The sequence below is a fragment of the Tamandua tetradactyla genome, chromosome 2 (assembly GCF_023851605.1).
Source record: "Tamandua tetradactyla isolate mTamTet1 chromosome 2, mTamTet1.pri, whole genome shotgun sequence".
Classification (NCBI taxonomy): Eukaryota; Metazoa; Chordata; class Mammalia; order Pilosa; family Myrmecophagidae; genus Tamandua; species Tamandua tetradactyla.
In genome coordinates, this window is record NC_135328.1 from 18,815,676 (window position 1) to 18,839,522 (window position 23,847).

General features: G+C 38.0%; 1 protein-coding gene and 1 pseudogene across 3 annotated transcripts in view; both read right to left on the bottom strand.

Moving 5' to 3' along the window:
• Positions 1-21,870, bottom strand: part of LOC143666861 (bile acid-CoA:amino acid N-acyltransferase-like) — a 57,956-nt gene extending 36,086 nt beyond the window's left edge. For 2 of the 3 annotated variants that reach the window (XM_077140413.1, XM_077140403.1), the window contains exon 1: positions 21,399-21,870. In XM_077140413.1, coding sequence (XP_076996528.1) covers positions 21,399-21,864 — 466 coding nt within the window. In that variant the 5' untranslated portion in view covers positions 21,865-21,870. Of the gene's footprint in view, positions 1-19,661; positions 19,795-21,398 lie in introns of those variants that run through there. The other variant, XM_077140423.1, reaches the window with a different exon arrangement.
• LOC143666857 (bile acid-CoA:amino acid N-acyltransferase pseudogene) lies at positions 6,968-8,273 on the bottom strand (annotated as a pseudogene).
• Positions 21,871-23,847: the final 1,977 nt, after the last annotated feature.

Genomic DNA, 23,847 nt, shown 5'->3' on the forward strand with positions numbered 1-23,847 from the left:
TATTTGGTGTCAATTAAAACACTCAATTATTTCTGCTTAATGTAAGCCTAAATACATCCCAGAGTATATTAAGCAGATAATGAAAAAGTATTGGCAAAGTTCTTTGAGGGAAGAAAAAAAAATGGAACTATGGAACTTTACCACTGGAGAAACCTTGAATACTGTGTCAAAGATTAGGGACACCAAAATCAATAGGCCAAGCCCTTGATCTTCAGGCTTACCCTTGTGAAGCTTATATAGGTAGCAGAGAAGCTTAGCCTACCTACAAGTATGACCAAGAGTCACATCCAGAGTCTCTCTCTTGTTGCTCAGATGTGGCCCGTCTCTTTCTAAGCCCAACCCTCCAAGTGAAATCATTGACCTCCCCCTTATGTGGGACATGACATCCAGGGGTGAAACTCTCCCAGGCATCATGGGAGATGACTCCCAGGGAAGAGCCTGGCCCTGGAACCAGAGCCATCCTGACCAAAAGGGGGAAAAGAAGTGTAACAAATAAGGTATCAGTGGCTGAGAGAGTTCAAATAGAGTCAAGAGGCTACTCTGGAGATCACTCTTACACAGCTTCAGTTAGACCTTGCTACCTAATATAACTTGCCAAACCCCAACCAAAACCATTCCTGCCAATCCTAGAGAACACCTAGAGCATTATATAAGATTTTACAGGTAACTTCCAGAAACCTATAACCTCTAAATGGGTCCATAGACCAGACATGACGTGAAATGCAGAAGGACCAGCCTCTCCAGAACATCAACTAGTTCCATCCCCCATCCCATATTATCAACAGCCCCTTTCAATATGAAAAAGTCAGAATGAGCATTGTCCAAACACCCCTAAAGAGTGGGAGAAAGATGGTGATGGTGGAATTATACAGAGAAGGTAGGGTTTAACAAATGAGATGACTGATGAATCACTCCATTGATATTTCTTTTAATTCTCAGTGTCTGGGAGTAGCTAGTAGTAAAAACCTAAAAAAAAAATGTGGAATTGCAACCCATGTCAAACTCTGAAACCTGTTCTACAACTAACTGCTGTGATGTGCTTTGAAATTTACTGCTTTTTTGCAAAAAAAAAAAAAAAAAATATATATATATATATATATATATATATATATATATATGCATTAGCAAACTCAATCCAACAGCACATTAAGTGGGATTATCTCAGGAATGCAAGGGTGGTTCAGCATAAGAAAATTAAAAAATGTAATATGCCTCATTAATAAAATGAAGGGGAAAATCACACGATCATTTCAACCTTAGCAAATAAAAGCATTTGACAAAATTCAGCAACATTTTTATTAAACAAGCAGAAAAGTTGGAACATGATAAAGGCATATACAAAAACCCACACTAACATCATACACAATACAATAGACTGAAAGCTTTCCCCTTAAAATTAGAATCAAGGCAAGGATGTCACCCCTGTTATTTAACATTGTATTGGATATTCTAACCAGAACAGTTAGGCAAGAAAAAGAAATAAAAGGCATCTAACTTGGAAAGGAAGATGTAAAATTTTCCCTGCTTGCAGATGCTCCTATACATTAAAAAAAAAAAAAAAAAAAAACCTGAAACATCTACAATAAAACCTATTAGAGCTAATAAACTAATTCAGCAAAGTGCTGGGATAAAAGATCATCATTAGCATTTCTATATGCTAGTAATTCAACATTCTGAAGAGAAAAATCAAGAATAATCCTTTTTTACAATAATATCTAAAAGAATCAAGGATGTAAAGGACTTGTACACAAATGATGAATCGATAAACAAACTATGGTATACAGGGGTGCAAGGGTAGCTCAGTGGTAGAATTCTCGCCTGCCATGCAGGAGACCTGGGTTTGACTCCCAACCCATGCACTTCCCAAAAAACAAACAAGAAAACAAAAGTCCAACAAATAGGTGCTACAATAAGGGAATAATCACATGAAAGAAGAATGAAACATGACCCCTGCCATACAGCACACAAAAACACGTCACATATAGACTACGGAATATTATTATTCAGCTATAAAGAGGAATAAAGCTTCACCCGTGTGACACCTTGAAGACAACATGTCGAGTGAAGTAAGCCAGATGCAGAGGACAAATATTGCATGATTTCACTTAAAAGAAATAAATAGAATAAGCAAGTTCATAGAGTACAAAACTAGAATACAGGTTACCAGGGACCAGAGTGGGGACAGGAAATGGGGAATTGATACTTAATGCTTAATAGGTACAGAATTTCTGTTTGGGAAGATGAAAGTGTGTTGGTAATAAATGGTGGTGATGCAGTACAAAAATATGAATGCAATTAGCACCACTGTATTATATGTTTGAATATAGTTAACGGGAAATTTTAGGTTGCTTATTTGTTATTAGAATATTTTTAAAAACAACCATGGGACTATATAACATAAAAGTGAGCTCTACTGTAACCTATAGACTATATATAAAAGTTGCATAATTTTATAACATTCTTTCATCAGTTGTAACGTAGGTACCAAGCTAATGAGGTTGAACTCCAATGTAAGGGAACAGATAGGAGTGAAGGTGGTTCTCTAGTGGGTCTATAAGTAATATTACCATACGGAAGATGAACAAGATTGAAGGGGGTTGTATAGACCTACATATGCCACTGATTAACACTAGAAATATGAATTAGGTCTTGCAAGAATTAATTCAAAGACATGATTCTTGTACAAAGAGTGTTTAAGTCCAGGGTGCATGCTCTGAGCTATGTTCTAAAGGAAACCATCAGCACTACCACAGTAACAGCAGAGGTAAATAATGGGGGTAGGGACAAGAGTTAAGAGGAGGTTTAGATTTCCTGTTTAGCATGGGTGTGTTTACTGGGTTTCTTTCTCTTGGGAACAATGAAATTATCTAAAATTGAGAATGTTGATGGACTGTGGACTTTGGGCCCCTCTACACGATGCACCATGAATGCAGGTGGCTGAAGGGGCACTGACAGAGAAGTAAATTGGCAAACAATGAAATATACTTGGAATGAAGTTTGTGCAACTACAAAAAGGAACAAAGTCATGAGGCATGCAATGATGTAAATGAACATATGGGACATTTGGTGAGACAAAATAAGCCAGAATCTAAAGAATAAGAATGCTATGGTCACCTTAAGAAAATGCTTATAAGAAAACAGGGACGTGGATTGTAAGTTTTTAGAGCAGACACATTAAGTCTGGAGTGGTGATTATTATTTCTGGATTTTGGGAGGCTGTTTTATATATATATAACCTGATATTTGGAAATAAGAATAAAGCCAAACAGGTTAGGGTTAAAGTAATTCAGAACATACGGGGAAGGAAGACAGTGTCTATATTTTAGAACCACACATACTCTTTGAGGGCAATAGAAGAAAGGTTTATTCTGTCTGGAACTGAAATTTTCAGTAGTGCATAATCTAATTCAACCTCTCTATATAGCTCATTTGAACAACTGAAACACAGGGAGCCCAGAATAAGAAAGAAGTCCTTTAATCCTGTATAGATTATTGTAATGCCTGGATACATCCTAGAGTATATTAAGTAGATAATCAAAAAGTATTGGCAAAGTCCCCTGAGGGATGGGAGAAAGATGGGGAACTATTAAACCTTACCATCAGGGAATCCCCTGATACTGCGTCAAACTTAAGGGACACCCAAATCAATAGACCATACCCTCAATCAGGAGGCTTACTCTTGTGAAGCTTATGTAGGTAGCAGAGAAGCTTAGACTACCTATAGGCATGCCTAAGAGTTACTTCTGGAGCACCTCTTTTGTTGCTCAGATGTGGTCTCACTCTCTCTAAGCCCAACTCTGCAAGTGAAATCATTGCCCACCCCCCTAAATGGGACATGACATCCAGGGGTGGAACTATCCCTGGCAACATGGGAGGATGAATCCAGACCTGACACTGTGGGATCAACAATTCCATCTTGTCCAAAAGGGGGGAAAGGAGTGTAATTAATTATCAGTGGCAGAGAGAGTTCAAATAGAGTCAAGAGGCTACTCTGGAGGTTGCTCTCACACAAGCTTCAGTTAGACCTTGCTACCTATCATAACCTGCCAACCCCAACCAGGACCATTCCAGCCAATCCTAAAGAACACCTATGGCAATATATAAGCTTCCACAAGGGTTCCAAGCACTGGAGTAACTTTTCAGAAACCTACAACCCCAGATGGGTCCCTGGTCCAGATAAGTTCTGAAACCTAGCCCAGCCTCTCCAGAACATCAGATAGTTCAATCTCCCTACTCCATACTAGTGACAGACCCTTTCAGTATGAAAAATTTAGAATTTCCCTATTCCTAATACCCCTAAAGAGAGGGATGGAAAGACCAAGGGTTTGGTGGAGTTACACAGAGAAGATAGGATTTAACAAATGAATATGAATGCTGAATCATTAAATTGATATCTCTTTTAGTCTCCAGTATTTTAGAGCAGCTAAAAGTAAATACCTAAAATTGTGGAATTTTAATCCATGTCAAACTGTGAAATATGTTCTACAACTAATTGTGGGGTTGTGCTTTGAAATTTATAGCTTTTTTGTATATATGTTATTTTTCACAAAAAAAGAAGGAAAAAAAGTCAATTGTGATGATGAAATCATATTTAATGATAGCAGCTAGAAGGAAAAATATGAGATGAAGCTATGGTAGTCCATGACAAACTCTGGAATCTGTCCTGTAATGACTTCTTTTTTTTTTTTTTTTAATTTTTTTTATTAATCAAAAAAAAGAAAAGAAATTAACACAGCATTTAGAAATCATTCCATTCTACAAATGCACTCAGTAATTCTTAGTATCATCACATAGATGTATGATCATCATTTCTTAGTACATTTGCATCGATTTAGGAAAAGAACTAGCAAAACAGCAGAAAAAGATATAGAATGTTAATATAGAGAAGAGAATTAAAATAATAATACTAATAATATATATATATATAAAGGAAAAAGAAAAAAAAACAAAAACAAAAGATACAAACACACAAACAAACAAAAAACCATATTTCAGGTGCAGCTTCATTCAGTGTTCCAACCTAGTTACATTACACTTAGGTATTATTGTGCTGTCCATTTTTGAGTTTTTGTATCTAGTCCTGTTGCACAGTCTGTATCCCTTCAGCTCCAGTTACCCATTATCTTACCCTGTTTCTAACTCCTGCTGGTCTCTGTTACCAATGATATATTCCAAGCTGATTCTCGAATGTCGGTTCACATCAGTGGGACCATACAGTATTTGTCCTTTAGTTTTTGGCTAGACTCGCTCAGCATAATGTTCTCTAGGTCCATCCATGTTATTACATGCTTCATAAGTTTAGTCTGTCTTGAAGCTACATAATATTCCATCATAGGTATACGCCACAGTTTGTTTAGCCACTCATCTGTTGATGGACATTTTGGTTGTTTCCATCTCTTTGCAATTGTAGATAATGCTGCTATAAACACTGGTGTGCAAATGTCCGTCTGTGTCTTTGCCCTTAAGTCCTTTGAGTAGATACCTAGCAGTGGTATTGCTGGGTCGTAATCCATTCTGCCATTCTATGTCTTTTGATTGGGAAATTCAGTCCATTAACTTTTAGTGTTATTACTGTTTGGATAATATTTTCCTCTACCATTTTGGCTTTTGTATTATATATATCATATCTGATTTTCCTTCTTTCTACACTTTACTCCATACCTCTCTCTTCTGTCTTTTCGTATCTGACTCTAGTGCTCCCTTTAGTATTTCTTGCAGAGCTGGTCTCTTGGTCACAAATTCTCTCAGTGGCTTTTTGTCTATAAATGTTTTAATTTCTCCTTCATTTTTGAAGGACAATTTTGCTGGATATAGGAGTCTTGGTTGGCAGTTTTTCTCTTTTAGTAATTTAAATATATCATCCCACTGTCTTCTAGCTTCCATGGTTTCTGCTGAGAAATCTACACATAGTCTTATTGGGTTTCCCTTGTATGTGACAGATTGTTTTTCTCTTGCTGCTTTCAAGATCCTCTCTTTCTCTTTGACCTCTGACATTCTAACTAGTAAGTGTCTTGGAGAATGCCTATTTGGGTCTATTCTCTTTGGGGTGCGCTGCACTTCTTGGATCTGCAAATTTAGGTCTTTCATAAGAGTTGGGAAATTTTCAGTGATAATTTCTTCCATTAGTTTTTCTCCTCCTTTTCCCTTCTCTTCTCCTTCTGGGACACCCACAACACGTATATTTGTGCGCTTCATATTGTCATTCAGTTCCCTGATCCCCTGCTCAAGTTTTTCCATTCTTTTCCCTATAGTTTCTGTTTCTTTTTGGAATTCAGATGTTCCATCCTCCAGTTCACTGATTGTAGCTTCTGTCTCTTTAGATCTACCATTGTAGGTATCCATTGTTTTTTCCATTTTTTCTTCTTTGTCTTTCACTCCCATAAGTTCTGTGATTTGTTTTTTCAGATTTTCTATTTCTTCTTTTTGTTCAGCCCATGTCTTCTTCATGTCCTCCCTCAATTTATTGATTTGGTTTTTGAAGAGTTTTTCCATTTCTGTTCGTATATTCAGCATTAGTTGTCTCAGCTCCTGTATCTCATTTGAACTATTGGTTTGTTCCTTTGACTGGGCCATATCTTCAATTTTCCGAGCGTCATCCATTATTTTCTGCTGGTGTCTGGGCATTTGATCAGATTTCCCTGGGTGTGGGACCCAGCTGGTTGAAAGCTTTTTCTGTGAAATCTCTGGGCTCTGTTTTTCTTTTCCTGCCCAGTAGGTGGCGCTCGTGGCGCTCGTCTGTCTGTACGGCAGTCGGCCCGGGAAACCACGCGTGGAGGCGGGGGTCGCTGGCCGCCGCGGCTTGGGAGAGTGCCGGTCCTAATTGCCCAGCTGGCCCGAAACGCCAAGCGTGACGGGAGGGCCCTGCTATCCAACGTTCCCAGTCAGACTGGGGAGCCACGTGCGTGGAGGGGACCCCAGTCGCCAGCCGCCCTGGCCGGGAAAATGCGCACCCCTCAGGTATCTCACCGCAGCAGATTCTCCCTGCCCGTTCAGCTGTTCCAGAATGGGGTACGCTGTCTTTTTGGTCTCTGTCGTGACTCCGGGAGCTGTTTTGTATTGTTTCTGTTTCTTTAGTTGCTTTTCTGGAGGAGGAACTAAGACCCGCGCGTCTTACTAAGCCGCCATCTTCTCCGGAAGTCCTGTAATGACTTCTTGAAGAGTGAGAGATCCAAGCAAATTATTTTGAGTTTTAGAAAATCAACTATTTGCCCCGATTCTTTATGCATCTGTTTTATAACCAAGGGAATCTGTGGTTCATTGTTCATGATTTTTTTTCCCTTGAGAATCACTATCATTGTGATCTGGAATATTTTGGAGCAAGTAAAGCTCTAAGTTTATTTCTATAAATACGGTACCTTCAATATATTATAGTAGAAACCAATTTTCCCATTCCAAAGTGAAGACATTGCCATTCTCGTGCTCCTGACTTTTCTTTCTTTAACTTCCTTCTTATGGTAAGATATTAAAGACATTCCTCTATGAAAACAGAGAGAGAAAGTGCTAATAAAGGGATTTACTTGTCTATTTCTTAGGAATAACTACTTCTCTCAGAGTTGGCTGGTAAAATTTGGAATGAGGTGCTTCCTGAGAAATACCTGGATCTCCTTCCAAGAATGTTCCTGTGCCACTGCATGCAAGGCCATCTTTCCTCCCCAGTGCAGGTAGAAGGGGATATTGCCCATCTTTGAGGCACAGCACAGTGGGGCATAGGGAGGCTCTATCAGGTGACCTGCCCCTGGGTAAGACAGCAGGGTCCAGTTGTTCTCCCCATGTCTCCCCAGCTGTTCTTGACCTGCTTGGCACATACTTTGCTATTCAGGCTCTTATCTCCTTCTCCCACAATGAAGAGAAAATGTCCCTGAGCCTTTTCTACAGGAAAGAGGAAAGGCTGAGGGTCCCCTACAAGGTGATAGAGCTCTACAAACCCCAAATCAGTTTTAGAAAGTAAGTGTGGAAGCGGGGGGGCAAGGGCTGAATGACTTGTTCATGGTATACATGTGGACACCATAAAACGAAGTTGGGCCCATTAATAAGTACAGTGGCTGTGACTTGTTCTAGGTGAATAGCCATGGAGAGTCCAATCTCTGCTCCTTTGCAAATGGAGACTATCCCAATGCCTGGGCCAAGGACCTGAAATAATGGAAGTAACATGTTAGTTTCATCTCTCATTTAGCAAAACCCTAAAATTTCAGATTACCTAAGAACTTCACCCACCAATGTGGACAAAGCAGATATTAATCTCATCCACATGTCTAGCTCTAAAGTTCTGGTATATATAATGAGTATTCCAAAGAAATATGCCTTCAAAAATCTCTCAGGCTTTACTGACTGAAGACTCTTGATTTATCATTGTATTAGGTGGTGACTTTAAAATGCGCTAAAGATTGCCATGATAGTAGGGAAGATAAGACAAACATGTATGTAACTATGGATGAATAATATGAGTCAGGGTATAACTAATTGGTAAACTATGTTGCACCAACTCTGAGTTCTCTAGAAGTTCAGAAGAAAGTTTACCATGTGGGAAAAGAATGAGGAAGAAGGTAAGATTATTAGCATGGAATATAGAAATTTAGACAGAGGATTCTAGATTTGGTTTGGTTTGAAATCAGAAACCATGGTAAAAGAGAGGGTTCATGAAGAAGGTGGCTTTGGATAGGCTTCCTTTTTCATTCTCAGACACTGAACAAACATTTACAGATTATCCACCCTGCATGGGGTGCTGGCAGGCATAGGGAGGAAGGGTTCAGTCTTGTATCATTAAGGAATACTCACCAAGGTAACAAGATGGGAGTGGGTGGACATGATTAGAGTAAAATAAGTTCAGTGTTACAGGAATGCATATAGGCAAGGCTTCTAATAAAGATTAATAGGGAATAAAGGCAGGATCAAAGAAAGACTGAGAGGAAATAGCACATGAGGTAAGTCTTTAAATAGAACAAACAAGAAGGAATGGCATTCTATCAGACTATAGCAGACAGTGTTAGTTTTTCAGAGGGACATTCTTCACAATTTCATGGTTAATAACATGAACCTGGTTTTCATGGTGTAGCAGTCCCAAGGGATAAATTATGATGTGTCTGAAGCTATTCCCCTTTGCTACATACTTTTCCTGCCTCTCTTGTAAAGCCAATATATTTTACCTAAGGATTTCTTTTTCCCCAAGTAAAGTAGTGTTGCAACATAAGTAGAAAGCCTGTGTTTCTGGTTCTTGTTTCTTCTTAAGATGATGGCATGTTGATTTAATGTCTGAAATTTCCATAGCTATTTTGTGACCTTTAGGGTGGACAGGAAATTTCAGAAATGTAAATCTAATCTGATGTCACTGAGTTTGTAAACCAAAGATGGAATCCCCTATTATGCGCAAAAGAAAATACTTCATTTGGCTTCGATTAAGCCACCACCACCACTTTTCTGGAAAATGTAGCCAAAATATTCCTAAAGAATTTATTATGGGTAGTTCAACATAAAAAAAATCAAACAATGTACTACACTACATTAACAGAGCATAAGGGAAAAAACACATTATCATCTCAATTGACACAAAAATGGAATTTGACAAAATCTAGCACCTTTCTTGATAAAAACACTCAGAAAAGTAGAAATAGAAGGGAATTTCTTCAGCAAGATAAAGGCCACATATGAAAGATCTACAGCTAATATAATCCTCAGTGGTGAAAAACTTAAAGCTTTCCTCCTAAGATCAGGAACAAGACAAGGATACCTGCTTTCATCGCTGCTATTCAACCTTGTACTAGATAGTCTAGCCAGAGGAATTAGAAAAGAAGAAGAAATAAAATCATCCAAATTGGAAATGTATAAGTAAAAGTATCTATTTGTGCTAATGACATAATCCTAATGAAGGAAATCCATGAGAAACTACCAGAAAGTTATTAGAGATAAGAAATTAATTCAGCAAAGGGGTAAGATAGAGAGCAATACACAAAAATCTGTGGTTTTCTCATATATCAGCAAAGAACTATCCAAAAATGAAATCAAGGAAACAATTCTACCTATAATAGCAACTGAAAGAAAAAATATCAAAGAATAAATTTAAATAAGCGGGTAAAGGACTTGTATCCAGAAAACTGCAAAACATTACTGAAAGAAATTAAGGAAGACCTAAATAAATGGGAAGATATTCTGTGCTCATGGGTTGAAAGACTTAATATGAATAGTTAAGATGACAATATTACCCAATGAAATTTCCATATTTAATCCAATTCCAATTAAAAGTCCAACACCCTTCTTTCAAGAAATGGGAAAGGTAGTCATCAGATTCTATAGAAGGGAAAAGGTCCCTGAATAGCCAAAAGCATCTTGAAAAAATGACAGAATTGTAGAAAACAAATTTTCCAATTTCAAAACTTATTACAAAGATACAGTAACCAAACAGTATGGTATTGACACATATATTCTAAAAGACATATAGAACAATGGAATATAATTGAAAGTGCAGAAATAAACCCACACATCCATGGCCAGCTGGTTTTTGACAGGAGTGTCAGTTCCAATTAATGAGGACAGAACTGTCTCTTCAACAAATGGCACTCAGAAAACAGGATATCAATATGTAAAAATAATGAAAGGAGATTTCTGCCTCACACCATATATAAAAACTAGGCTTAAATGGAATAACAACCTAAATATAAAAACTAAAATTTTTAAATGTTACAGGAAAACATAGGTAAATATGTGTAGGACCTTGCATCAAGCAATGGATTCTTAGACTTAACACCAAAAGTATAAGCAATGAAAAAAAGATTATATATGAATATATATAGTACCCCCATAATTCAACAACTAAAAACAACAAAATTCTTTAAAATGAGCAAAGCAATGTATAACTATTTCTCCAAAGAAGACATACAAATGGCATATAAGCACATTTAAATATGCTCAACGTCATCAGTCATTAGGGAACTGCAAATCAAAACCACAAGATGTCATTTCACACACATGAGAAGGCCTACTATAAAAAATGGAAAATAAGTGCTGAGGATCACACACATGAGAAGGCCTACTATAAAAAATGGAAAATAAGTGCTGGAGAGGTTGTGGAAAATTGGAACACTTACTCATTATTGGTAAGAATGTAAAATGGTATAGCTGCTGTGGAAAAGTTTGGCTGTTCCTCAGAAAGCTAAGCATAGTACTACCATATGACTTGATAATCTTATTTCCAAGTATATACCAAAAGAACTGAAAGCAGAGATTTCAACAGATATTTGTCCACCAGTGTTATAGAGGCATTTTTCACAATAGCCAAAAGGTGGAAGCAACCTAAATGTCCATCAGCAGATGAATGGATAAACAAAATGTGGTAAATAAATGCAATGGACTGTTACTCAGCTTTACAAAGGAATATAGCCCTGATACAAGTGTGTGATGTTTAAGTTCATTTGTCAACTCAGCCAGTGTGCTAGTTTGAAAGGATTTATGTACCCTAGAAAAGCCATGTTTTTAACTGTAATCTCATTTTGCAAAGACAGCTGTTTCTTCTAATCCCTATTCAAAACTGCATGTTGGAAACTTTAATTAGATTATCTCCATGGAGATATGAGTTAATCAAGTGTGGCTATAAGTTTGATTAGATGGAGATGTGTCTCCACCTATTCTATGTGGGTCTTGATTAGTTTACTGGGATCCCAAAAAAGACATTTTTTGGAGAGAATACCTTTTGAGAATGACAAGAAATACTTCCATGGAAGTTTTATGTAGGAGCATAATGTATATGATTTACTCTCAAATGTTTAGAAATTTGATAGATATAGAGATATAGACAAAAGGCAGATTGTTAGATGGATAGAGAGAATGATACAGAAAGTGTGACAAAATCGGGGTAGTTGGGGGGATGGCTATATTGGAGTCCTCTCTATGTAAGCTGTATTATTTTTGCAATTTTCCTGTAAGTTTAAAAATATTTCAAAATAAAAGTTTTTTTCTTTTATCAAAAGGAACTGTTCTTACAAAAACTTGGAGGCAAGAAGAAACAATACACTTGAGACTCACAAGGAGTTCTTTATTACTTAAGTTTAGGGTATAAAGTGAGAGGTAGAAAAATAAGGCTGGAAAAGAAAACAACCACCTGACCGTAAATAGCTTTGAAAGACACGCTAAGCATATTTAACTTTTTTCTTCACTGATGAGGCAAATTCGGATAGATTTTAAGGATGGGCATAGCATTAGTCAGAATAAGCCCACAGAGGCCAAGTTGTAGAAAGCTTTATCTAACATGCTAGGAGGCCCATCCATTATACTGTAGTAAATGGAGAGACTCTTAAGCAAATGCATAAAATATTCATGCTTTAGAAAGACCACTTCTACAACTCTGCTGAGAATCAATTGCAAAAATAGACAGAAAATCCACAGATGTTTGCAATGGTGCAATAAAAAAATGATGGTGCCCAGAATTAAGGAAGCACTGGAGAAGGTATTGGATAAAAGCTTAATACACAGGATATACAGAACTATTAGTGTAACAACAAAAAGATACGCAGCCCAACTAAACAATGGTTTTAGTACAAGGGTACTAAAAACTTAAACAGACATTTTTCCAAAGAGGATATACAAACGGCCAATAAGCTTATGAAAAGATCCTCAACATCAACAGCCATTAGGCAATTGCAAAACCAAAGTGAGAAACCGTTTTGGGAAGATAGCTCTTATTTAAAATGGAATATAATTGTTGGAAAGGATGCACAGAAATTGGAACTCTAATGCATTGTTGGCTGGAATATAAAATGGTGCAGCCACTATTGAAAACAATATGGTGGCTCCCAGAAAGTTAAATATAGAATTTATTAGCAAAAGACCCTTGTTCTAGCTTGCTAGCTGCTGGAATGCAACAAACCAGAGATGGATTGGCTTTTAATAAAAGGGAATTTATTTTGTTGGTTCTTCAGAGGAAAGGCAGCTAACTTTCCACTGAGGTTCTTTCTTACGTGGAAGGCACAGGATGGTCTCTGCTGGTCTTCTCTCCAGGCCCCTGGGTTCCAACAACTTTCCCGGGGTGATTTCTTTCTCCATCTCCAAGGGCCCGGGCTGAGCTGCAAGTGCTGAGATGAGGAATGCCAAGCTGCTAGACTGTGCTACATTGCGTTCTCTCATTTAAGCACAAGCCAATTAAGTTAAACGTCACTCATTGCAGCAGACACGCCTCCTAGCCGACTGCGGATGTAATTAGCAACAGATGAGATTCACCTACCATTGGCTCATGTCCACAGCAACAGAACTAGGTGCTTTCACCTGGCCAAGTTGACAACTGAATCTAACTACCACAACCCTGTAACTCTGTTCTTATAAGCAAAAAAAAAAAAAAAAAAAAAAAAATGAAAACAGGGTTTCAAAGAGATACAAGTACATCAATGTTTATGGCAGCATTATTCACAAGCCAAAAGGTGAAAATAACCCGTGTCTAGCAACAGATGTATATAAACAAAATGTGGTACATACATACAATGCAATATTATTTGGCCCTGAGTAAGAATGAAGTTCTGATACATGTCACAGCATGGATGAGCCTTGATAACACATCTGAGTGAAATAAACAAGGCACCTAAAGACAAATATTGTATAATGTCATTTTTATAGAAGATATCTAGAAATAGCAAATACAAAAAGTAGATTAGAAATTACCAGGGAATAGGGGAGGGGGCAAGGAATCTTTTACTTGGTGGATATAGAGTTTTTTAAAATAAAAATTCATTTAAAAATGAGTAAAATAATAAAAGGAATCAGTGCATCAGTAGAGTGCCACTTATTATTGCAATCCTGATCATATTTGGGAGGTCCCAGTATGAAAAAGGATGTGGTACAGAGACTTAATTTTCTTAAATCTATTATTATTAAGACAAAACTATTAGGCAATTAACAAAGGATAGCAAGTGTCAATTCCAATGTAGCAGCAAATTATATGTTTTAGCATTAAAGAAGAAATGTGGATTGGAAAGTACTATAGCTTTATATTTAAGGACTCTCATATATGTAGACATTCTGTTTGTTAAACACTGCCAGAAATTCAATATATCAGAAATGGAACAGCTTTTAAAAAGGGAATTTATTAAGACACAAGTTTTTCTAGTTTGTTAGCTGCCAGAATGCAATATACTAGAAATGGAACAGCTTCTAAAAAGGGGGATTGAATAAATAGCTAGCTTACAGTTCTAAGGCTATGAAATTGTCCAAATTGAAACAAGCCAATAGAAGTGTTCTTTATAAGGCATCCAAGGAAAGATGCCTTAGTTCAAGAAGATCAATGAGGTTTAACGTTTCTCTCTCAGCTGGAAGGGTACATGGTGAACATGACGGTGTCTGCTAGCTTTCTCTCCAGGCCTCTTGCTTCATGAGGCTCCCCAGGAGGCGTTTTCCTTCTTCATCTCCAAAGGTCGCTGGCTGGCAGACTCTGTGGTTCTCTCATCCTTTTGTCATGTTTCTGCGGCTCTCTCCTTGTTCTCAAAAGGGAGCTCTCTGAAATATGTCCTCTTTTATAGGATTCCAGTAAACTAATCAGCACCCACATAGAATGGGTAGAGACATGTCTCCATCTAGTCAAGTTTAATACCCACAATTGATTGAGACACATCTCTGTGGAGATATCAGAATCAAGTTTCCAGACTTTAGTACTGAATAGGGATTAGAAGAAATGGTTGCTTCCATAAGATTGATTGGGATTAAAAACATGGCTTTTCTTCAGTACATAAATCCTTGCAAACCAGCACAGAAGTTTACAGTTCTGAAGCCATAATAATGTTAAAACTAAGGATTCAGAGAAAGATACCTTGACACAAAAAAAAAGACCAGAACTCTTGTCAGCTGGAAAGGCATGTGGCTGTTGTCTGCTGGTGTCTTTGGATTCTGGTCTCAAATGGCTTCCCCAGGGATGGTTTATCTCTGCATCCAAACCTCTGTGTTTCCTGTGCATCTGCTCTCTCTGCAGGCATTAAGGACCCAAGCTTCCTCCAAAATGTTACCCCTTTAAAGGATTACATTAAACTAATCAAGGCCCACTTTGAATAGGTGGAGTCACATCACATTGCCATCTAATCAAGGACACACCCACAATTCAATGTGTCATATCTCCATGGAAGTAATCTAATCAAAATATCACACCCACAATTGGGTGGGTCAGTCTTTATGCAAACATTCCAATCAAAGGTTTCCACTCCAAACAGTAGTTCTGGCCCCACAAGATTGGATCTGGACTAAAACAAGGCTCTTCTGGGATACATAATAGTTTCAAACTGGCATGTTCTACCCTCTGGACCACAAAAGGACATGTTCTTTCCATATACAAAATATATTTATCCCATCGCAATATCACAAAAGCTGTAAACTATTTCAGTAACAATACAAATACAATGCAAAGTCAGAAACAGTACAAAATTTCATCAAAGTCAGTTACAGGCACAGTCTGTACTAAAGTAAAAAATTTTCTTCTGGCTCTGGACCTGTTAACTTCAGAATAAGTTATCTGCTTGGAATATTCAAATAGGTATAGTCTTAGGATACACGTTCTAATTGCCATAGGCAGAAGTCAAAAGGAAAACAGGGGCCACTGGAATAAAAACCTGTGAGGCTAACTCCATTGGATTTCAAAGTCTGAGAGTCATTTGTTGTCAGGGTTTTAGAAAATGGCAGTCCAAGCCTTTCCAAGGGTCTATGCAGCTTCTCTGCTGTCTGCAAGTGCTGAGGTAAGGGTTGCAACACTGAGGATCATTGTGAGGACCACCTTTTGCTCCACCCTCTTCAAACATCAGGGCAACACTGGACTCTCTTCCAACTCCAGGACACATACTCAACCCCCTCAGAACAATAGGTGATTGCCAGGCTCTCTCCAATCCCTGGTTTATGTGTTCCACCCTCTCGAAGGCATGGGGCACCAAAACTCTTCTTGAACAATGAAGCAGAAGGTCCACCCTCTGCTTCCAGGGCAAACTTGCCCATTCCACATGTATGGGTGGGTCTGCTCTCCTGGTTCCAGGACTTAGCTTCCATGGTTCTGCCTCTGAAGTCATTCTTCATTCAGTTTTCTCCTTTTCTGTCCCTTTTATTCCAGACTGGCTGTGGTTCATTTATACAGATCCCACACCATTCTGGTTGGTCTTCTATGCAGTATGCAGGGATCATAACCAGCAGACAATAGGAATTTCCACAAATCTTTTCTGGATAACTCCATCTCTAATCCTTGCTTGTTCTATGATCACTAACTGCTTCCATGTTTGGATAAACGGGGCCCTATTCACTAAGGTCTCACTTTCTGGAAGCCCAGAATATTCCAGATCATCAGTTTCTGGTTTCTTTGTACCCAAGAGTTCAGTTCTCAACTTACCTCTTTCCTGTAGCATTTTACTAGAAACTGCAAGAAGCAGCCAGACTATATTTTCCACATTTAATTTGGAAATTTCCTCAGCTAGGTCTCCTCAGTCAGTGCCTTTAAAATTTAACTTACATCAAACAGCAATACTCAATTTGGCCAAATTATCTACCATTTTATAACAAGGATTGTAGGTGGGCCACGGTGGCTCAGCAGGGCAGAGGTCTTGCCTGCCATGCTGGAGACCCAGGTTTGATTCCCAGTGCCTGCCCATGCAAAAAACAAAACAAAACAAAACAAAAAACTAAAAACAAACTAGTGAGAAAAAAAAAACAAGGATTGCCTTCCTTTCAGTTGGCAATAACATATTCCTCATTTTTGTCTAAAACCTCATCAGAAATACCTTTAGCATCCATATTTCTGACACTCTCTGTGCTGGTTTGGAAGGATGTATGTCCCCTAGAAAAATCATGTTTTAATCTAAATCCCATTTCATAAAGGCAGGATAATTCCTATTCAATATTGTATGTTTGAAAATGTAATTAGATCATCTCCCTGGAGATGTGATTTAATCGAGAGTGGTTGTTAAACTGGATTAGGTGACTCCATGTCTCCACACATTTGGGTGGGTCTTGATAAATTTCTGGAGTCTTATAAATGAGGAAACATTTTGGAGAATGAGAGCAATTCAGAGAGAGCAGAGCAGAATGGCATAGCCATTAGAAGCAGAGTCTGCCAGCCAGTGACCTTTGGAGATGAAGAGGGAAAATGACTCCCAGGTTACTTCATGAAACAGGAAGCTAGGAGAAGAAGCTAGCAGATAACACTATGCTCACCATGTGCCCTTCCAGATGACAGAGGAACCCTGACTGTGTTTACCATGTGCCTTTCCAGATGAGAGAGAAACTCTGACTGTGTTTGCCATGTGCCCTTCCACTTGAGAAAGAAACCCTGAACTTCATCGGCCTTCTTGAACCAAGGTATCTTTCCCTGGATGCCTTAGACTGGACATTTCTAAAGACTTGCTTAATTGGGACATTTTCTCAGCCTTAGAACTGTAAACTAGCAACTTATTAAATTTTCCTTTTTAAAAGTCATTCCATTTCTCGTATATTGCATTCCAGTAGCTAGCAAACTAGAACACTCCTCAAAGCATTCTAAGCCTTCTCTATCAAGATCCTCAGAATTGTTCTAGAATTTTCCCCTTATCCATTTAAAAAGCTGTTCCAACATGTTTGGTATTTGCAAACCACAGCAGCACCCCACTACTCTGGTACCAAAATCTGTTATAGTTTGTTAAATGCTGCTGGAAATGCAATATACCAGAAAGGGATTGGCTTTTAAAAAGGGAATTTATTAAGATGCAAGTTTATAGTTCTAAAGCGATACAAATGTCCAAACTAGGGCATCTGAGGAAAGATAACTTGATTTTAAAAAGGTCACTGGGTCCAGAACAACTCTGTCAGCTGGAAGACACATGGCTGTTGTCTACTGGGTCTTTGGCTTCTGGTTTCATATAGCTTCCTTGGGGCACTTTCTTTCTGCATCTCCAAACATCTGGGTCTCATGGGCATCTGCTCTCTCTCTGTTGGCACTCCAAGCATCTAAGCTTCCACCAAAATGTTTCCCTTTTTAAAGGCCTCCAGTAAACTAATCATGACACACCTTGAATGAGTGAACTCACATCTTCATCTAATCAAAAGTTCATACCCACAGTTGGATTGGTCAGTTTCCATGGAAATATAGAGGTTTCCAGTTTGCAATGACACATTCTTCATTTCTGCCTAAAACCTCATCAGAAGTACCATTAGGGCCCATATTTCTATGAAGGTTTCTGCCTTAAATAATAAATCTGGCTCCACAGATTGGATCAGGATTAAAACATAGCTTTTCTGAGGTACATAACAGTTTCAAACTGGTACAATTAACCCACTCCTCAAAGAAATACAGATTATCTGCTTGGTTGAGTATGATGCTGATAAGATGATAGCAGAAGAAATGTTCACATTTATTGAGTGCTCAGTATTGCCAGGTACTATTATAAAGCACTTTGCATGTGGTAATTAGGTTCAAGTGTCAACTTGGCCAGGTGATAGTGTCTAGTTCTTTTGCTGCAGACTTGAATCATTAGCATGTGAAACTCATCTACGGCTGATTACATTCACAGTTGGCTAAGGGGAGAGCCTCCCACAATGAGTGATGTTTAATTTAATTATCTGGAGGTTTAAAAGAGAGAGGTCAGAATAGAGCTCAGTGCAGCACAGCCCAAGCAGGTCAGTATACCTCATCTCTGCACTCACAGCTCAGCCTAGACATTTGGAGATGCAGCAAGGAATCACTCTGGGGAAAGCTGCTGGAACCCAGAAGCCAGGAGAGAATGCCAAAGATGTCACTGTTTGCCCTCCCATGTAAAAGAGAAACCGCAGATGAAATTTACACCCTTTCCTCTGAAGAACTATACATTTTTAACTAAATAATCCCTTTTTACTAAAACCCAGTCCATACTTGGTGTGTTGCATTCTGGCAGCTTTGGCAGACTAAAACATCCCCTCTAACTCTTACAATAACCTTATGAAATTATATTATAATGGATGAATATTTATACTATGTTATGTCATGTTGTTATGTTTTATGTGATGTGATATGTTATATGATGTTATGTGATGTGATGTTTGTGATGTCTTGTTATGTAATATTTTTGATGCTTGAGATGTAATTTTGTGATGTTTATGATATGATGCTTGTGACATTTGTGATATGTCATGTTATGTTTGTGATGATACATTATGTTATATTATGTTTCTGTTATTATATGTTTGTGATGTTATGATACATTATGTTGTGATGAGATGATGATATGATGATATGATATAATATGATGATATAATATAATATGATGATATGTGATTTGATGATATATGGTGTGATATGATGATATGATGTGGTGATATGATATGATAATGGATGAGAAAAACATGAAAATGCGGGGGGCTCTGCATAACTTTTCCAAATTCCCACAACCAGATGGCATGGAGCCAGTAATGCTGTCTGAATTCAAAGCCTATGGTCCTGACGCCATGACAAATATAGGTCAACCTCTATGTATTTTGCCTTTTTGAGTAGAAAACACTGAGTGAGAAACAAATCATGTGAATAATACAAATATGTAATGGACTTTCATGTTCACTAAGGAAGAATCATAGTTGGAAGATAATGGAGGTAACAAAATACTATGGTTTAAAACAGGACTGAAAACTACTGAAAAGGTAAAAATTACCTTAGGCTGTCTTAGGAGAAAGTTGACAGCTTCCTCAAAATACTCCAAGTCTATTTTCTCCCTGAAGGAAGGCAGGTCTTCATAGTTAAAGTATGCCAAGGCAAAGGAAACAAAGCCACGACTAGCCAGGAGGCTGGACCGGAATTCAGTCAGGCCACCCCTGCCACCAAATAAATCAATTACCCCTGGGAAAGACCCTCTCCTAAAAAAGAACAAAACAAATAGAGTTGTGTATGAAGAGATGCTACGGAAAAGAGAAGAAAATATGAAAACACAAAGAAAAAATGATTCATAAATTTGGTGATGAATCTATAAATTTTCAAACAAAATTCCAAAATTTTCAGCCCTGTATCTGGAGCAGAAGTAAGGCCTATTGAAGATATAATGGAACACAATATCCAGAAGATTGATGGGAAGCCAATGTTTGCTGACATGTTTAATTATCAGGTGCAGCCAAGAAGAATGGAGACTCATAGAGGTCCATTTCTATAGTCTTGAGTCAAGAAAACCCTAGAAATTAGGCCAGGGATTCTTAACTTACAAATAGGTGCATAAATAAGCCTCAGAAAATCTCAAGTTTCTGAAATTATATGAAAAGTATTTTGTATATGCTTATTCACAACTCAACCCTCTTTTGTCACCCACAGAACGAGAAGCAGAAGAGTCCGCACACATAATGTCCAAGAGGGTTTGCTAAGAGCACACCCTAAACAATACAGCTTCCCAAGGTGGAAGGCCTAAATCTGTATTCAGATTTTTAACTGGGGTGGAAAAATAGAGACACAGAACTTTGTACCATTTACTTCCTGGTCACTATATGCAATAAAATGGTGAATATACTAAGTGCTGGTATAAGAAAGCATTCACATTTATCTGGACAAGTGCATGAATCATGGTGAATTTGGAAAGTAGAGGCTTTATTCCTTCTATGCCATCTATAACTCCATGTTGTCACAAACTAACCATAACATGTCAGATTTCTTCAGCCCAACTCAGTTCTAGAAATGAACTCTTAAAAATAAAAAGAAAAGCAATACATTCTGATGAGATGATGTCTGTATTCCAGATCAAAGTACATGCTCAAAAAGGAACCTCAGACAAACCTGTAGACTAGGCCTGCTGAGAGCTACTTCTCAGAAATTAATTTTGCTTTATTTCAGTCCCATAATAAATTCAAAGAACTATACCAATCAATGCTCTGAATGAGTTAGTCATATGAATATCTCTAGGGAAACTATGAATATTCTGATAAATCTTATTACCATTAGGGAACATGGGATATTATCTGCTGATCTATGGAACATTATATAAAAATGTAATATTTATGGAACATAGAGGGCAGAAAGTTGATTTACATCTTGCGCTGCAATCTTTCAGTCCATCCTCATATCACCAGCTTCTTGTGGCAACAATACAAAAATCTATGCCTAAATTGACACAGACATGACAGAGCCCCCTCCAGAAGCTGGAACACTGATCCATGATATCAAGATGAGGATCTTTAAATAGACAGGTTTCAATGCAGCTGGACTTCTCATAAACCCAAAGCCATATAAATCTCATAATGCAGGTATTCCATAAGCTACATATAGTCATATCCTTAGATAAGATTCAGAATTGTTGAGATGAAACTGGAGTTGGGGTGGAGTGTTACTGTATCCTTGTTCTAACTTATTCTGAGTCAAGGAAAGAGTACTAAATGTGAGAACTAAATGTTTAACTGCATCCAAGTTAAACTTCTAGGAGGATAATTTATTCACAAAAAGTAAAAACACGTATGACAATAACCAGAGCAATTCTACTAACCTGGAGGGAGAAAGAGAGCTCCCTGAATGCGACCTTCTCGGACCTGAATCCTTGTGACACCAGGCACCACGTACCACCTTTCTGCAGTCAGACTGGCCTTTGGAGTAGCCATGTGTAGGGTTCCTATTACTATATTTGAGTCATAAAGTTTCAACTGGACCTTGAAGGGACTATTCATCACATCTCTTTTCACCAGTGTAGTCAGTATCTTCTCTGGCTTCAGAGACCAGAAGAGCCCCGTGGGGTGGACTCCCACATAGTCGCCTCCTAGTGCAGAAGCATGCTCCAGGTCCACCTCCCCAGCTTCATTAGCCCTATAGTATGCTTGAGAATGAAACAGGTTCCCCTTTTCATCTTCCAGTGATGCCTCAAAAGTCACCACCTGAGAAGGAGGCAGGCCTGTAGCTCGGATATGCACTGGCTCATCAGCAAGGGCACTTGTGGGAGTAGCTGTCAGCTGAATCATTGTTGCAGTGTGGCAATCTGGATGATTCTTCAGGAATGTCTTTGGTAAAACCTTAAAATAGAAATAAAGGGGAATAAAGTTAAGTGGTAAAAAAAAAAGTTAATGAAAGGGAACTGAAGTAGAAGTCAGAGCACTTGGGATTCGGTCCTTATCCCTAATCATTTAGGAAATATTCCATCATAATTTTCCAGTGAAAGACACTTGGGAGCATTCAACAAATTTCTTGAGTATATAAAGTGAGTAGATGAGTTTTAGAATAATTATGAGCCAATATTGAGTAGGTAGCAGGCAAGAATATGCATGGATGACATGTAGACATCCAAGGAGGATATCACAATCTGTCCTGAAGGATGCTTGAGAGACCACTGAGGAACGGGAGTGAAATGAGAAGCTGAAAACAAAGGGATTTATTGTGTTTTCTCATAGAGCAGTTGACTCCACTCCCAATCCCTTTCCAACTCCAACAAACAGAATGCCTAGAAACCATTCATCTCCAAGAAAAGATGGAATAGTCTGACAACTTTTAATTAGAGAAACTGAATAAAATGTTTGGTAAAATAAAGGGAGTCTCTGGGACTATTTGTGCCCTAGAGCAAACACCTCCACATTGTGACAATTAGAGTTTTGTAGCATGAAAACCTGCTCATTAGCCTAAAGCAAAGGGTATTTTCTAAACCCCACTTGTACACAGAAGTTACATTCAACTATTTATTGTCTCATTATTAAATATACAATAATAGCAAATTAGATGCAACATCTGCAAAAGCGAAGGTAAAAAAAAAAAAACACTGGTCAAAGCACAGAACAGATTTTTTTAACTAGATAATTCAGTAAAAAAACTTCATGAAAAAAGTAGATTTGAAACTATGCAATTAAATGCCACACTGTGCAGAGAAAATGTACCTATAAGGACCAAAACTGAGATAAATTCTAGTAAAGCTATTGGATTTTAAAGAAAATGTAAAAATACTTGGCTACTCAGGTAAAGGGACAAAGTGGCTCATATGAAAAGAAAATTTTATTGCCATTTGACTTTTAACAACAATGTTTTATGTCTGGATAAAATGGAGTAGCATATTTAAGGTGTGAAAGCAAATAAAATGTGAGCCAGGTATCTTGTATCCAGCCAAAGTGACTTTTAAGTATTCAGGCAACCCATGAACTGTTCTCAGCACACAAGTGTCCTGAGAACTTTGTTTCCAGGAGCCTTTCATGAGGAATCAACTAGAGAATAGACTTCAAACAATCAAAATAACTTGGAAAACATCAGAATAAACACTGGTGGCAGGATTTAAATATACATGTAAGAAAATAGGAAGAGCATTTAAAATTAATATATTGAGTGTTAGTATTGATATTACTGTTCTGAGTGTATTATATGTGCAAGGTGAAATTAATTAAATGAGAAATTATATGTAATTCTGATCTAATTTTATTATTCCAGTTATGATGGTTAGGTTCATGTGTCCACTTGGCCAGGTGATGGTGCCTAGTTGTCTGGTCAAGCAAGCACTGGCCTTTCTATTGCTGTGAGGACATTTCATGGGCTTAAACCATGAGCCTGTTGGTTGCATCCACAGCTGATTATACCTGCAGTCAGCTAAGGGAGTATCTTCTGCAATGCGTGACACTTGATCTACTCACCAGAAGTCTTCTACGGAGAACGCAGAAGAGAGAATCTCTGCTTCAAGCAGCTGGCCTCTCCTGGGGAGTTCATAGAGGACCTTCATCAAAGCTGCTAGCTTGTGCTCTGCTCTACAGATTTTGGACTTTTCTAGCCCCATGATTGTGTGAGACACTTTTATAAGTCTCATATTTACAGATATCACCTGTTTGTTCTGTTTCCCTGAGAACCCTAACTAGTACACCAGTGTTCTAGATAGCCAAATCCTTCAGTGTAAAAAAAGATACATATATATAGAAGAGAAGTTAACTAAAAACTCTATAATTCTGAATTTTAATTGATGTTTCACTATAAACTGA